Source organism: Macaca mulatta, chromosome 20 (assembly GCF_049350105.2).
Source record: "Macaca mulatta isolate MMU2019108-1 chromosome 20, T2T-MMU8v2.0, whole genome shotgun sequence".
NCBI classification, from domain to species: Eukaryota; Metazoa; Chordata; class Mammalia; order Primates; family Cercopithecidae; genus Macaca; species Macaca mulatta.
This window is the reverse complement of record NC_133425.1, coordinates 23,127,017-23,142,601: the sequence shown is the minus strand read 5'-3', so window position 1 is coordinate 23,142,601 and position 15,585 is coordinate 23,127,017. Positions and strand designations below refer to the sequence as shown.

General features: G+C 47.4%; 1 protein-coding gene and 1 long non-coding RNA gene across 3 annotated transcripts; one reads left to right on the top strand and one right to left on the bottom strand.

The window, feature by feature from the left end:
- Positions 1-1,704: 1,704 nt before the first annotated feature.
- Positions 1,705-14,163, top strand: NDUFAB1 (NADH:ubiquinone oxidoreductase subunit AB1). Of its 2 annotated transcripts, none has more exons than XM_077983593.1 (5): positions 1,705-1,898; positions 8,593-8,715; positions 10,659-10,746; positions 12,487-12,586; positions 13,633-14,163. In XM_077983593.1, exons 1-4 carry the CDS (start codon positions 1,731-1,733, stop codon positions 12,576-12,578), a joined length of 471 nt encoding a protein of 156 aa, XP_077839719.1. In that variant the 5' UTR covers positions 1,705-1,730; the 3' UTR covers positions 12,579-12,586; positions 13,633-14,163. The 2 variants fall into 2 exon arrangements, with proteins under 2 accessions (XP_077839719.1, NP_001244749.1); NM_001257820.1 differs by having other exon boundaries at positions 1,714-1,898; positions 14,002-14,163.
- On the bottom strand, positions 1,722-11,589 carry LOC144338127 (uncharacterized). Its single transcript, XR_013411968.1, has 3 exons — positions 10,009-11,589; positions 3,609-4,546; positions 1,722-2,802 (listed from the first exon to the last, which is right to left on the bottom strand). It is a non-coding gene; the product is annotated as an uncharacterized LOC144338127 (long non-coding RNA).
- Positions 14,164-15,585: the final 1,422 nt, after the last annotated feature.

Genomic DNA, 15,585 nt, shown 5'->3' with positions numbered 1-15,585 from the left:
GCTCACTTTTGCAGCCTCAACAATGAGTACTTAACAGATATTCAATTTTCTTTTTTTTTTTTGAGATGGAGTTTCACTCTTGTTGCCCAGGCTAGAGTACAATGGCACAATCTCAGTTCTCTGCAACCTCCGCCTCCTGGGTACAAGCGATTCTCCTGTCTCAGCCTCCTGCCTCCTGAGTAGCTGGGATTACAGGCACCTGCCACCACACCCGGCTAATTTTTGTATTTTTAGTGGAGACGGGGTTTCACCATGTTGTCCAGGATGGTCTTGAACTCCTGACCTCAGGTGATCCACCTGCCTCAGCCTCCCAAAGTGCTGGGATTACAGGTGTGAGCCACCACACCTGGCAGCATACCATTACATTTTATTTTACTTGGATTTAACAAAAATAAAAAGAAATTGAGGTAAAACTGATGGCATTATTGGATCGTTCATTCAGGCAGATTTCAGAATTTGGAGTCACTATCCCGTGTGTTTCAATTTCAGTCAATATCCTTTGACTACCTGCTTAGAAATAGGAATTCGCCTAAACTCCTCCCTCGCTTACCTATTTTTGTTAGCTATTGTAAGGAACATGGCTGTGCTTTGGTCAAGGATAGGCCAAGGTAAGATGTTTACATCCTGCGTGACTCAGCAAGTTTAGACACAGGCGTATAACTCCACTTGTTATCACAGCCATGTAGCCATAACATGGGAAGGCCATCACTTGGCTCTAAGCCACTATTTTCTGTAAAAGGTATAATTGCCTTGCTAATACTGTACAGGCCTTCGTGCCCAGAGAAAGAGTGAGAGAGCCAGAGCTGTCCGTCTTTGCAGACAGACGTGGGGGAGCCAGAACACAGCTGAGAGAAAGAGTTCAGCTGCTGACCCTGAAAGCAAGGGAGAGCAGCCTCGCAGCTGTGTGTTGGAGCCCCGGGACTAAACAGCCGAGACAAGGTGGACAGTGTGAGAGAACTAGTGTAAGTAAGCTGCTGATGAGAGCTGCTGCTGAATAAAATCATCTTTCACCTGCCTACCGTCCCCTGAGTGTTCTTTTGCTATTTGCTCATCCACCCACTCACCTCAGAGCTCCATATGGGCTGGAACCTGGCTGTGGGCATGACAGTTGGCATAGTCGTGGACCTGACAGCTATATTATACACTGTCAAGTTTTAAAACATGTATTGTTTTAATCGTAATTCTCACATTTATTAGTCTTAGTATTTTTTCACATTATTTTTCATATATATATATAACCTATTCAATAAATGTTAATACTTGTGGAAGAATCGTGGAATCAAAACTTTGTCCTTTTTTTCTTTTAATCTTTTTTGTAACAGAGACGGAGTCTTGCCATGTTGGCCAGGTTAGTCTTGAACTCCTGAGCTCAAGCAGTCCTGCCACCTTGACCTCCCAAAGTGCTAGGATTAAAGGTGTGAGCCACCGCGCCCGGCCCCAAACGTTTAAATAGATATATTTCAGAACTTTCAGATAAAAAATGAAAGTAGGTTTGTCCTGTCGTGTCGCTTAGGGAAAGACTGCAACGTCTGCACAGTTCAGTCGTGGCACCAAGCAACTGTTCGTCCCGAACCTGGATGGGCTCCGAGGGCGCAGTGCCTCCTGGAGCCGCCAGGGGCCGCCACCGCCGGCGGTGCCCGACAGCGCTGCTCTGTGCGTCGCCTGCGCGCTGCCGGAGATGAACCCTGGGCCGGTGGCGGCGGCGCAGTGTATCCTGGGTCGGCGTAGCTATGGCGTCTCGTGTCCTTTCATCCTATGTCCGCCGCCTGCCCGCGGCCTTTGCGCCGCTGCCCCGGGTCCCGATGCTGGCCGTGGCCCGGCCTCTCAGCACCGGTCTGTGCTCCGTGGGGACCCAGACGAGGCTCGGGCCTTTGCAGCCGGCCTTAAAGCTCGCGCAGGTGACTCGCGGTGACTTTTCTGGGGCTTGGCAGGGGTCAGGAATTGGGCCCGGTGGGGGTGGGGGCCGGGCACCCCAGCCGCGCCAGCTGCCCGCAGGGGTGACCCGGGGGGCAGCCGGCTCGCTCCGCAGCCCCGCTGCCTAAAGGTGTTTAGTTGACCCCTGCCGGGAGGCCAGGTGACCTCGTAATAACTAGCAAGAGCACTGACTAGAGTCCAGCTCCGCTGGACTGCCGCTTACCGAAACTTTGGACAAGTCTTCTAGCCTTGCTCACACTCACCTGCAAAATTGGGATCCTGGCCTCTACCTTGCGGAGTAGCAATAAGGATTAGATGAGTTAATGCGGATAGAGCACCTCGTACCGTCTCAAAATAGTGGTCACCGTATTGTAGTGAAAGCAGCATGCAAAGAGGTAGCCACACTGGCCTACAGCCTTCTACAGAGCGGTTCTCTCTGCAGTTCTGTCCTTTTCCCTGCTGCACCTTCTGCCTGTGTCCAGGACTCCTGGAAGTAATTCTAGGAAACAAGTGCAGGTGACCTTTGAACAATAAGGATTTGAATTGTGTTGGTCCACTTAAATGCGGATTTTTTTCAACCAAACGCGGCCAGTATTTACGGGATGTGCCGCCCTGCGTATAAGGAGGGCAGGCTCTTCCTATAAGGGGATTCTGCAAGGCTGACGGCGGGACAGGAGTGTGCGCGGATTTGGGTATAGTCAGGGGTCCTGGAACCAATCTCCTGCGCGAATACCAAAGAACGACTGTGCCTGTAGTATATAGCTTGAGCTGATGAAATCTGCGTGAGGCTGAAACGCCAGGAGGCAGTGATTTTCAAACCTAGCTCCATATTCAAATTACGTGGGTAACTTGAAAAAACAGAAAAGCTTTGCCCCCTCCCCCTTCCTGCTGATTTATTCCTCTGGGATGATGCCCTGCCATGGTGGTGGTAGTGTTATTGTTGTTTTTGAGACAGAGTCTCGCTCTGTAGCCCAAGCTGGAGTGCAGTGGCGTGATCTCGGCTCACTGCAACCTTCGGCTCACTGCAACCTCCGGTTCACGGCAACCTCCGCCTATCAGGTTCAAGCGATTCTCCTCCCTCAGCCTCCCGAGTATTTGGGACTACAGGTGCCCACCACCATGCCTGGCCAATTTTTGTATTTTTAGTAGAGACGGGGTTTCATCATATTGGCCAGGCTGGTCTCCAACTCCTGACCTCGCAGTCCACCAGCCTTGGCCTCCCAAAGTGCTGCGATTACAGGCGTGAACCACCGCGCCCGGCCTGTTGTTGTTGTTCTAGGCTCTCCAGATGACTCTGAAGTGCAATTGAGAATAAAAATAACCTTCTTAAGGTAGGATAGACTCTCAAGGTCAAGTTATGAAACCCCTTTTCAAAGTCATAGACTTCAGGTAATAGGGTTTCAACCTTGACTGCATGTTAGTGTGAAAAATAAGTGTGTCTGGCCAGGCGCGGTGGCTCATGCCTGTAATCCCAGCACTTTGCGAGGCTGAGGTGGGCGGATCGCTTGAGCCCAGGAGTTTGAGACCTTCCTAGGCAACATGGTGGAACCCTGTCTCTACAAAAAAATACATAAATTAAGCCACCGCGGTGGCTCACGCCTGTAAACCCAGCACTTTGGGATGCCGAGGTGGGCGGATCACGAGGTCAGGCGATGGAGACCATTCTGGCTAACACGGTGAAACCCCTTCTCTACTAAAAATAAAAAAAATTAGCCGGGCGTGGTGGCACGCGCCTGTAGTCCCAGCTACTCAGGAGGCTGAGGCAGGAGAATCGCTTGAACCCGGGAGGCGGAGGTTGCAGTGAGCCGAGATCACCAGTGAGCCAAGATGCCAAGTCTGGCATCCTCCTTCCTGGCCACTCAAGGACTGAGTGACAACCTTTGTTATTGCATCAGCCTACAGATACTTCTGTCGTGGTGCTTGCCATATTTTTATTTCAGCTAAAATGATCTGTGGATTGGTCTTTTCCATTAGAGTGGAAGCTTCTCTGGGGGGAAGGTTGTGTCATATTCATCTTTGCATTTCCAGCCCATTGCACAGTTCTTGGCACACAGGTTAAGTTCCCAGGCTTCTGAGACAGTCATGTAAATAGATAAAGGCAAGACATTGTGAGAACAGGTGTGTGTAGTGCAGAAGCAAAAAGAGGTACTTGACCAACCTCTCAGCAAACATGATCTTGAAGGCCTGTGCAGAGACCAGGAAGAGCCCTCGTGGTTGACTCTTAGGGTGTCTGGAAGGGAACATCGTTGGGGGGAAGAGAGTGAGCATATCATGAAGGGAGCTGTGTGCTGCAGTGAGGAATTGTGGATGTTCTCTGCCAAGGTCATAGGGAGTGAACATGAAGCAGGGCTTATTGAAGGAATAAGCCCCAGGTGGCGGAGAAGGAACAGACATCTCTAAGCAGGAGTTTTGGAGACAGGTCAGGAGTTCATTTCCAAACTGTTGAGTTTGAGAGGTCTGGGCTGCCTATGTAGAGTGGACCAGTCGGCAGTTTGTAGAGACAGCCTTTAAAGCCCTCTCCTTAGCCTCCTCTGAGTTTGCCTCAGGCAAAAGTGGGCCCCAGTGGAGTACCTGGATTCTGATGGAACCTCATGCATTTGAATTACTAGTCCAGAGGGCCGTCACTGTTTACCTGCAAACAGTACCTTCTCTGATGTCTGGGAGAGGTGGTTTATTGCCCATATAATTGTTAAGTGTAGATCTTGAGGAAGAAAAATTAACACCAGAAACCTCACATGTTGGCTGTTGGGGAGGTGCTTGTCCATTTTGTATCCCTTTTATTTTTTCCCAGTCAACAGAGATCCAGCTAGAAGGAGCAACAAGACCTTCCAAGAGGCCATGCTGGAAGAACATGGGGTGAGGGGGATACCTAACCTCCCCCTGCCTCAGTTTCTCATCTGTAAAAAGGAGGGTGATAGTATCATGAATCTCACCAGATTACTGGAGAGCTGAAGGAAGATGATGTGTGTAAAGTGCTTAGGGCAATATCATAGCCTGACTTGATAAGAAATCAATGGAAGCCAGGCGTGGTAGTTTATGCCTGCCTGTAATCCCAGCACTTTCGGAGACTGAGGTGAGTGGATCACTTGAGACCAGGAGTTCAGGACCAGCCTGGCCAACATAGTGAAACCTCATCTCTACTAAAAATACAGAAATTAGCCAGGCATGGTGGAGCATGCCTGTAATCCCAGCTACTTGGGAGGCAGAGGCATAAGAATCACTTGAACCCAGAAGGCAGAGGTTGTAGTGAGCCGAGGTCACAACACTGCACTCCAGCCTGGGCAACACAGTGAGACTCTGTCTGAAAAAAAAGAAAAAGAAATCAATAGAGACCAGAGGCAGAAGCATGAGAGGGGAGTAGGATCAAGTATTTTGGGGCTACGCTACAGCCAAGGTATCAAACTAGCTGCTGCTGGTCATTGGTCTCAGGATCCTACTAAATAACCCAAAATAGCACTTATTGTGTAAGTGCCAGCCAATGTCCAAGCCCTTTACTTCATCTCTTCACAACAGTCCTGTGAGCATGGTACTGTTGTTTATCCCCATTTTACAGATGAGGAAACTGAGGTGTACAAGGTTAAGTAACCCACCCAAGGCCAAACAACTAGTGAGAGCCAGCACCATGGTGCAGGCATAGGCGGTCTAGTTTCAGAGTCTGAGCTCTTGCCCACCAACTTACTGCCTCATGCTGACCCTGATGCAGCACCCACTCTAGATGGCATGTGGCCTCCAGTCAGAGACTCATTTAATTTAATCACATGGTGCCCACCTGGCCCCTGTAGGTACTTGCCTGAGCTGCTGAGGACAATGCTGACAACCTAGTTGACCTCATAGGTAGCTATGTACGAACATAGAATATATCCTCACCAGTCTCCCTGGGTCCAAGGTCTTGCTTTGTTGCCCAGGTTGGTCTGGAACTCCTGGGCTCAAGCGATCCTTCCACTTTGGCCTCCCAAAGTGTTGGGATTACAGGCGTGAGCCACCACACCTGGCCTCGTACCATTTTTTTCTTTTTTTTTTTTTTTTTTGGAGAAGGAGTCTCACCCTATTGCCCAGGCTGGAGTGTAGAGCCAAGATCTGAGTTCACTGCAACCTCTGCCTCCTAGGTTCAAGTGATCCTCCCACTTCAGCCTCCTGAGTAGCTGGGATTGTAGGCACACGTCACCATGCCCGGCTAATTTTTGTATTTTTAGTAGAGACGGGGTTTCACTATGTTGGGCAGGCTGGTCTTAAATTCCTGACCGCAAGCGATCCGCCCACCTTGCCCTCCCAAAGTGCTGGGATTACAGGCGTGAGCCACCACACCTGGCCTCATACCATTTCTTGATAAGCACACAGCCTCTGTTGGATCCCTCCACCTGAAACTTCTTTTCTGCCATTGCCATATTACCTCATTTCTCCCCCTTTCTCTTTATTCCTTCTCCATTTTATTTATGACTTGGAAACCTATTTGAGTCATTGTTAAGTAGGCCGGTGATGTGCCTGTATCAAAGGTCTCCTTAACCCATAATAGGAAATGATACCATGTATAATAGGAAAGGAGACCAGACATTTAGACAAAGAAAAGTGCTCTAAAACTCTTGAAAGTACTCAGAAAAGCTCGGTTAGAGTATCTATCATACTCTCCAACTCACCTCTTTAGCTTGCTGATTAAACCTGATTTTTTTTTTTTTTTTTTTTTTTTGAGAAGGAATCTCACTCTGTCGCCCATGCTGGAGTGTAATGGTGTGATCTTGGCTCTCTGTGTCCCAGGTTCAAGCGATTCTCCTGCTTCAGCCTCCTGAGTAGATGGGATTACAGGCACATGCTACCACGCTCAGCTAATTTTTATATTTTTAGTAGAGATGGGGTTTTACCACGTTGGTCGGGCTGGTCTCGAACTCCTGACCTCATGATCTACCTGCCTCAGCTTCCCAAAGTGTTGGGATTACAGGTGTGAGCCACTGTGCCCGGCGTAAACCTGATTTTAATAACTGACTTCTTTTTCTTTTATTTTCTTTCTTTTTTTTTTTTTGAGAGAGAGAGTCTCAGCTCTGTGGCCCAAGGTGGAGTGCAGTGGCATGATCTCAGCTCACTGCAACCTCTCTCCTGGGTTCAAGCAATTCTCATGCCTCAGCCACCTGAATAGCTGGGATTACAGGCACACACCACCATGCCCGGCTAATTTTTGTATTTTTAGTAGAGACGAGGCTTCACCATGTTGGCCAGGCTGGTCTCGAACTCCTGGCCTCAAGTGATTGGCCCACCTCGGCCTCGCAAAGTACTGGGATTACAGGTGTGAGACACCACACGTGGCCCAATACCTGTTCTTTATGCAAGATGAATGTTTCTTATACAGAGGTTATACTGGTTTGGTTCCCTGGGCAGTATTTATTATGATTTTTCATGGACCTTTGTGAGTTTCAGGGACCTGAGCCCTAACAAGCAGCCCCACTTTCTATAGGGAAATGCCTTAAGAACTCCAAGCCTCGGACTTAAAATCAACTTCAGGAGGTAAACAAACCAACTTAGATTAGGGATTCTTTTTTTTTTTTTTTTTTTTGAGACAGAGTCTTGCTCTGTCGCCCAGGCTGGAATGCAGTGGCATGGTCTCGGCTCACTGCAACCTCTGCCTCCCACATTCAAGCGATTCTCCTGCCTCAGTCTCCTGAGTAACTGGGATTACAGGCGCCCACCACCATGCTTGGCTAATTTTTGTATTTTTAGTAGAGATAGGGTTTCACCATGTTGGCCAGCTTGGTCTCGAACTCCTGACCTCAGGTGATCTGCCCACCTTGGCCTCCCAAAGTGCTGGGATTATAGGCGTGAGCCACCATGACCAGCCAGATTAGGGATTTCTGTAGTGAGCAAAACTGCCATATACCCTGTTTTGTTTTCTCTGGTTCTGTGTTGTACCTTCCACAGCATTAAACCCCCTGACCTGTAATTGCAGCTCATTCCACATTTGTTGAATGAAATCTGGTCAGTACCCTAAAATACCTAAACATCGAGCCGACTAATAGCAGAGATACGTGAGAGAGTGCTCTAACACGGCGGAGGCCAGAAGGGCTCATGGTTTGGCTGGTGGCCATGAGGCAAGCCTTGCTGGAAGGGAAACAGATTGGAATATAATGACTGTAAGCTCCCTCATCCTCTCTTTGGGTGGGTGGCCAGCTTCCTTTGTCCTGGCTGAGGTCAGGGAGATACCTGCTGGAACCAAACTAGACCTTTCTGGTGTATGGTCCTCAGTTTGAATTGCCTTTGGGTTTACCATGACAGCTCTTTCCTGGTGGGTTTTTTGACTTGGGTCTGCCTATTAAAGGTGGCAGCACCCTATAGAGGCCTCGGGATGCTGAAGATGCCATGAGAAGACATAGGCATTCTGCAGACGCTAGACAATTTTAGTGGCAGTTAGTGTCGCAGAGCAGGATGAACGTCCAGAGCCTGAGGGTTGAACCCAGGAGGCGGAGGAGCCGGTCCTGGCTCCCAGGAAGGAGGCCTGAGATGCTGCGGAACTGTTGGGGCTTCTGTGATTACCCAGTCCTGCAACTTGGTGTGTCCTAACGGCCACAATGAGAATCAGATGCCGTGCGTTCTCTACAGCCCCAAAAGTTCTGTGAAAGTTACCTATAGGCTTGTGCATTGATTTAGAGGCATTTTCCGTTCAATGACAGTGTTTCCTTCCTGCCCTCGCTCTAGGTTCCTGGTAGAGTTACACAGTTGTGCCGCCAGTATAGCGACATGCCCCCTTTGACGTTAGAGGGCATCCGGGACCGTGTTCTTTACGTATTGAAACTCTATGACAAGATTGACCCAGAGAAGGTAACTGATGGTGGTTTGAATTTTTTTCTTTAAATATAGAGTATTTAAATTACATGGTACAAAATGCAAAGGGAAAGATACTCAGTAAAAATCTCCCTGGCTGCCAGCCACCTAGGCCCATTCTGGGAGACAGCCAGCACTACCAGTTTCATGTGTGTTTCCAAAGGTATTCAATGCATATGTTAAAGAAATATACGCATATGTGTGTATATTATGTGTATATTATATGTGTATCTCACCCTTTTTAAAAAACACAAGTGGCCGGGCACGGTGGCTCATGCCTGTAATCCCAGCACTTTGGGAGGCTGAGGCGGGCAGATCACCTGAGGTTGGGAGTTCGAGACCAGCCTGACCAACATGGAAAAACCTCATCTCTACTAAAAATACAAAATTAGCCAGGCATGGTGGTGTATACCTGTAATCCCAGCTACTCGGGAGGCTGGGGCAGGAGAATCACTTGAACCCGGGAGGTGGAGGTTGCAATGAACCGAGATAGCACCACTGCAGTCCAGCCTAGGCAACAAGAGTGAAACTCCATCTCAAAAATAATAACAATAAATAAAAACACAAGTGGGACTGGTCGTGGTGGCTCACGCCTGTAATCCCAGCACTTTGGGAGGCTGAGGCGAGTGGATCATGAGGTCAGGAATTCAAGACCAGCCTGGCCAAGATGGTGAAACCACATCTCTACTAAAAATACAAAAATTAGCCAGGCGTGGTGGCAGACACCTGTAATCCCAGCCACTTGGGAGGATGAGGCAGAGAATTGCTTGAACCCGGGAGGCAGAGGGTGCAGTGAGCCAAGATCACGCCACTGCACACTGCAGCCTGGGCGGCAGCGTGAGACTCTGTGTAACAACGAAAATAAATGGAATCTGTTGTGTAGGTAAGGCAGTTTGTCTTTGATGTGCGTTTTTGAAGAATCATTCCTGGTGATCCTGAGGTCTAAATTAGAGTGATAGGGTGATTGTAAACACTTGTAACGTGAAGCTGCCTACAGTTTATAATCATAATGCCACTTAAGGTGTGGCGTCTAGGCCTTAGTTGTCAGTAAGGCAGCAAAAATACCCAAACTTCTTCAGATGTCATTCAGAGCAATGATCAGGGATCTCAGTAAAACACATAGATTGGGCCGGGTGCGGGAGCTCACGCCTGTAATCGCAGCACTTTGGGAGGCTGAGGTGGGTGGATCACCCGAGATCAGGAGTTCAAGACCAGCCTGGCCAACATGGCAAAAACCCTGTCTCTACTAAAAATACAGAAAAATTAGCTGGGCATCATGGTGGTGGGTGCCTGCAATCCCAGCTACTCAGGAGGCTGAGGCATGAGAATCACTTGAACCTGGGAGGCCGAGTTTGTAGTGAGCCAAGATCGTGCCATTGCATTGCACTCCAGCCTGGGTGACAGAGCGAGACTCTCAAAAACAAAAAACAAACAAAAAAAATACAGAGTGAAATTCTTCATTAGCTATGTATATATTGTTCACTTTAAAATAAAGTAGAATAAGATAAAGCAAACCACGTACATACCAGCACAGGTTACATATAAAATGTCAGCCATGGCCTCTGTATGTTAAAAAGAATTCGATATAGTCACAAGGACAGAAAACCAAACACTTCATGTTCTCACTCTTAGGTGGGAACTGAACAATGAGATTGGTTGGACGCAGGGCGGGGAGCATCACGCACCGGGGTGGGGAGCTGGGGGAGGAACAGCATTAGGAGAAATACATAATGTAAATGATGAGCTGATGGGTGCAGCAAGTCAACATGGCACATGTATACCTGTGTATCAAACCTGCACGTTGTGCACATGTACCCTAGAACTTAAAGTATAATAAAAAAACTCGATATAGTGATTAAGTAGCATTGTACCACCCTGTTATCTTGGCAAGCAAATGCTTTCATGGACTAAACTCTGTGTTTGGTGCTCCTTTCTTGCAGCTTTCAGTCGATTCTCATTTTATGAAAGACCTGGGCTTAGACAGTTTGGACCAAGTGGAGATTATCATGGCCATGGAGGACGAATTCGGTAAGGCTCAGTCTTGTATCTATATACTGTGATTTTTGATTAAGGTGGATTAAACTGAAAGAAATGGTGGGAGGCTGAATTGGAGTTAGAATGAAATATTAGTAGAAACAGTAGTATCCACTGCCCTACACACACCTTCCTGCCCACTTACCATCAGGGGAAGTAAGCTTTAGGGTTGGCACATTTATTCGGAAGGCACCTTGCACAAGCCCAGCAGAGTGCCCAGTGTTGTGCCAAGAGCCGAATGACCAGAGATGGTTCCGGGGGACTGATTCTTCAGACGGAGTTCAAAGACAAAGGGCAAAAGCCTCCCGGAACACATGCCGATGGCACGTCAGCCCCTCCTGAGCTCGGGTAACGTGAACCAGGTAGAAGTAGTGTGTGCCAGGACAAGAGACGCACCCAGAGCCTCTGGCCTTGGTCTCCTATCCTGGCTCACGTGCACACTCCAAGTTTGGGACGGTGTGTAGTGCAAGTGAGACCTTTCTAAGGCTCCATGGCTGTTTCTGCGTGAGTTGGTTGAATAGGAAATCAAAGGACTTCTGTGCTATTCTGCAGAGCAGGGCCTAGTTAAAATTCCTCACAGATGATGCTGACTAGGATGGAATCCTTTGCCTAGTGCTTCACAGTACCAGGTCTGGAATTGAGCTTAGGTATGAGCCTGGACAAGTAACTACCTCTCAAAGCCTGTTTCCGCAGCTATAAAGTGGGTGATAATAGTAGGAACCCCAGGATTGGGATTGCTGTGAGAATTAGAGATTATGTGTAAAATGCTCAGCACAGCGTTTGGCCCAAAGTAAGCTAACTATCCAAACCCAGCCATTTATAAAAACCCAACCATCAGGCCGGGCGCGGTGGCTCAAGCCTGTAATCCCAGCACTTTGGGAGGCCGAGACGGGCGGATCATGAGGTCAGGAGATCGAGACCATCCTGGCTAACACAGTGAAACCCCGTCTCTACTAAAAAATACAAAAAACTAGCCGGGCGAGGTGGCGGGCGCCTGTAGTCCCAGCTACTCGGGAGGCTGAGGCAGGAGAATGGCGTAGACCCGGGAGGCGGAGCTTGCAGTGAGCTGAGATCCGGCCACTGCACTCCAGCCTGGGCGACAGAGCGAGACTCCGTCTCCAAAAAAAAAAAAAAAAAAAAAAAAAAACCCAACCATCATGAAAAAAAAAAAAAAGGCATGGGTGACGTGTGTTACAGCATGATGACCCTCGAGAACGTGCTGAGTGAAAGAAGCCAGACACAGAAGATGACACGTTATATACCATTTACATGAAATGTCAAGAAGAGGCAAATCAAGATAGAAAGTAGACCAGTGGTTGCCAGAACTAGGGAGGATGGGGAGTGACTGCTGATGGGCACTGGGTCTCTTTTACACAATGGTGATGGTTGCACAATGTTGTGAATATACTAAAAACTACAAAATTTTATATATATATATATATACACACACTACCAAATTTTTATATATATATATATACACACACACACACACACACAAGGAGGAATTTGCTATTATATGAATTCTGTCTCAACAAACAAACAAACATACCTCCAAAGCATTGTACCCAACCTGCATGCATACTGTCTAGAAGCTAACTGGCCCACAACCTAAATGGCATTCAAGGTTGCTGAAAGTTTTGATATACTTGTAGCTGTTGTAGAAGGGTCAGGTGTATTCAGTTCTAAAGGATTTTTTTTTTTAAACTCTCACATTGTTGTGTATTTTTCTTTTAGGGTTTGAAATTCCTGATACAGATGCTGAAAAGTTAATGTGTCCACAAGAAATTGTAGATTACATTGCAGATAAGAAGGATGTGTATGAATAAAGTATCAGGTAAATAATTAGACTTCTAAAATGATGTTCACCCGTAGATTTAATTGTCTGTGGTTCTTCAATAAAGGAAACTCAAGAAGAAATAGAAAATGGAAATGCTTGACCAAGATTTTTCACTGCTTATAAAATGCAAGCCCTTTCCTGTTGTCTGCCACTCAAAGGGGCCCAGCCGTGGTGGTGATCTTTGAGAGGATGAGAGCTGTCATTCCTGGATAGAACTCCCTTGACTGTCAGCTCTCCTCACAAAAGCAGAGTTTTGTACAAAGTACTGAGCAGGGTAACCTGGAAACAGACCTCTGTCTCCCTCAATTACTCACCCAAGGCAAGCCCAGCCTGCTGGGTAAGACACTGAGATGACCTGGCTCTTTTTTTTTTTTTTTTTTGGAGACGGAGTCTCGCTCTGTCACCCAGGCTGGAGTGCAGTGGTACGATCTTGGCTCACTGCAAGCTCTGCCTCCTGGTTTCACGCCATTCTCCTGCCTCAGCCTCCCACGTAGCTGTGACTACAGGCGCCCGCCATCACGCCCAGCTAATTTTTTGTATTTTTAGTAGAGACAGGGTTTCACCATGTTAGCCAGGATGGTCTTGATCTCCTGACCTCATGATCTGCCCGCCTCAGCCTCCCAAAGTGCTGGGATTACAGGCATGAGCCACTGCGCCCGGCCCGACCTGGCTCTTAATTAGGCAAGAGAGGCCTCATGGGTAAGAAGATGGACTTTGGAGTCAAGACACACCCAAGTTTATTTTCAGCTCTGCCACACTCTGTAAGCCTGGTGGTCTCAGGCAGACTGCTTAGCTTTGTAAGCCTCAGTTTCCTCGTATGTAATATGGGGGTAATGATAGGACCTACCTGGGGCTCTTGTGAAAGCAAAATTGCAGAGAGTGTATATATCACTTAATACAATGATATAAAGAAGCCTCTCAGTAAATAGTAGCTCTTGTTACTTGGGCCCTAGAATAGTCAAATAAGACTTTTTGCATTAAAACATTGTATTAGTGTCTTTAGCTTTTAGTGACCCTGTCTTTTTGTTTGTTTGTTTTTTTAGATGGAATCTTGCTCTGTTGCCCAGGCTGGAGTGTAGTGGCATGATCTCGGCTTACTGTAACCTCCGCCTCCTGGGTTCAAGCGATTCTCCTGCCTCAGCCTCCTGGGTAACTGGGATTACAGGCGTGTACCTCCACGCCCAGCTAATTTTTATATTTTTAGTAGAGATGGGGTTTTACCATGTTGGCCAGGCTGGTCTTGAACTCCTGACCTCAGGTGATCCGCCCACCTTGGTCTCCCCAAGGGCTGGGATTATGAGCATGAGCCACTGCACTCAGCCAGATGCTGCATTGTTAGCACCTGAAAGATGTCACTTACCATTAGTAAGAACACATCAAAAATAACATTGAACTTACTTTATCTTTTCTAGACCCTTTGGCTTTGGGGAGAGAGGACTCAGATGATAGTGGCGAATGTCTGGCAGTGAGGACACATTTTCGCATTATTGCTGACTCTGACAGAGTGATTCTGATGGACGTGTATTTAAATTGTATAAGTGTTTTACTCTTTGAAAATAAATCCATAAAACCAACATTTTCCCCAGTCTTCAGTTTTTCAATGATGTCTATAAAGTGCTTCTTTATATTTTCATATTGACACTGCTTAATATTTTTAAAGGTCTGATTTGTCACTGGTATCATGCATGTCAAAAACAATGGCTTCTCCAACCGTGTACTTGAAGTAAGGCTCTCTCCCCACCTTCATATCAGGAATGAATATATTCATGGAAATGGACTTTCTGCTTAAAAAAAAAATTTGTTTTGGTTTCCATTAGCTTATTATCAGCTGACATCAGCAGGTGGGACTAGTTGTTCATCCCTGTCCTAAAGATCCCTTTCTAAATTAATACAGTTTAACAGTTTTGGAGAATGGGAGGCTCTCTTTCCTCCTGGAAGGTCACTTTGACATTGCCACACATCATTATCAGTTCTGCCCCTTTTACTCTTTAGCACTGTGTTGGTTCCTTGGGGTTGATGTAGATAATATGTACACATTGCCTAGCTCTTGATAAGGTTTAGTTTGAGAGTTACATCAAAATAATTGCTCTCCTTTTACTTGACATTTCTAGTTCGGGGAGGGAAGAGGAACCAAAGGCCTACAGTAAGTAATGTCTTCGAGGCAGAGGGACTAAGGTGAGGGGCCCTCAGCCAGCCGAGAATCTCATGGCTGAGAGATGAGGTGGTCGAAGGATGGGAGTCAGCTCTGGGATTGGGTCCACACTCATCTGCTTCCCTTCTTGCAGGTACCAATACGCTGGTTCCTTCTGGGTTGCTCTAGAGTTATTTCAGGCATGTTAGGCAGGCATATTCTTCTTTTTTTTTTTTAAACTTTTATTTAGGTTCAAGGGTATATGTGCACGTTTGTTATATAGGTAAATTATGTGTCATGGGGTTTGGTGTACAGATTATTTCACCCAGGTAATAAGCATAACACCCCATGGGTTTTTTTTATTTGAGACGGAGTTTCACTCTTGTCGCCCAGGCTGGAGTGCAGTGGCCCGATCTTGGCTCACTGCAACCTCCACCTCCCAGGTTCAAGTGATTCTCCCGCCTCAGCCTCCCAAGTAGCTGAGATTACACCCGCTACCATGCACCTGCCACCACACCTGGCTAATTTTTTATATTTTTAGTTGAGACGGGGTTTCACCATGTTGGCCAGGCTGGTCATGAACTCCTGACCTCAGGTGATCCACCCACCTCAGCCTCCCAAAGTGCTGGGATTACAGGTGTGAGCCACTGTGCCCAGCCCCCGATGGGTCTTTTTTGGATCCTCACCCTCCACCCTCCAGTAGGCCCCGGTGCCTGTTGTTCCCTTCCGTCCATGTTTACTCAATGTTTAGCTCAGACTTACAAGTGAGAACGTGGTATTTGGTTTTCTGATCCTGTGTTAGTTCACTTAGGATACTGGTTCCAGCTGCATCCATGTTGCTGTAAGGGACATGATCTCATTATTT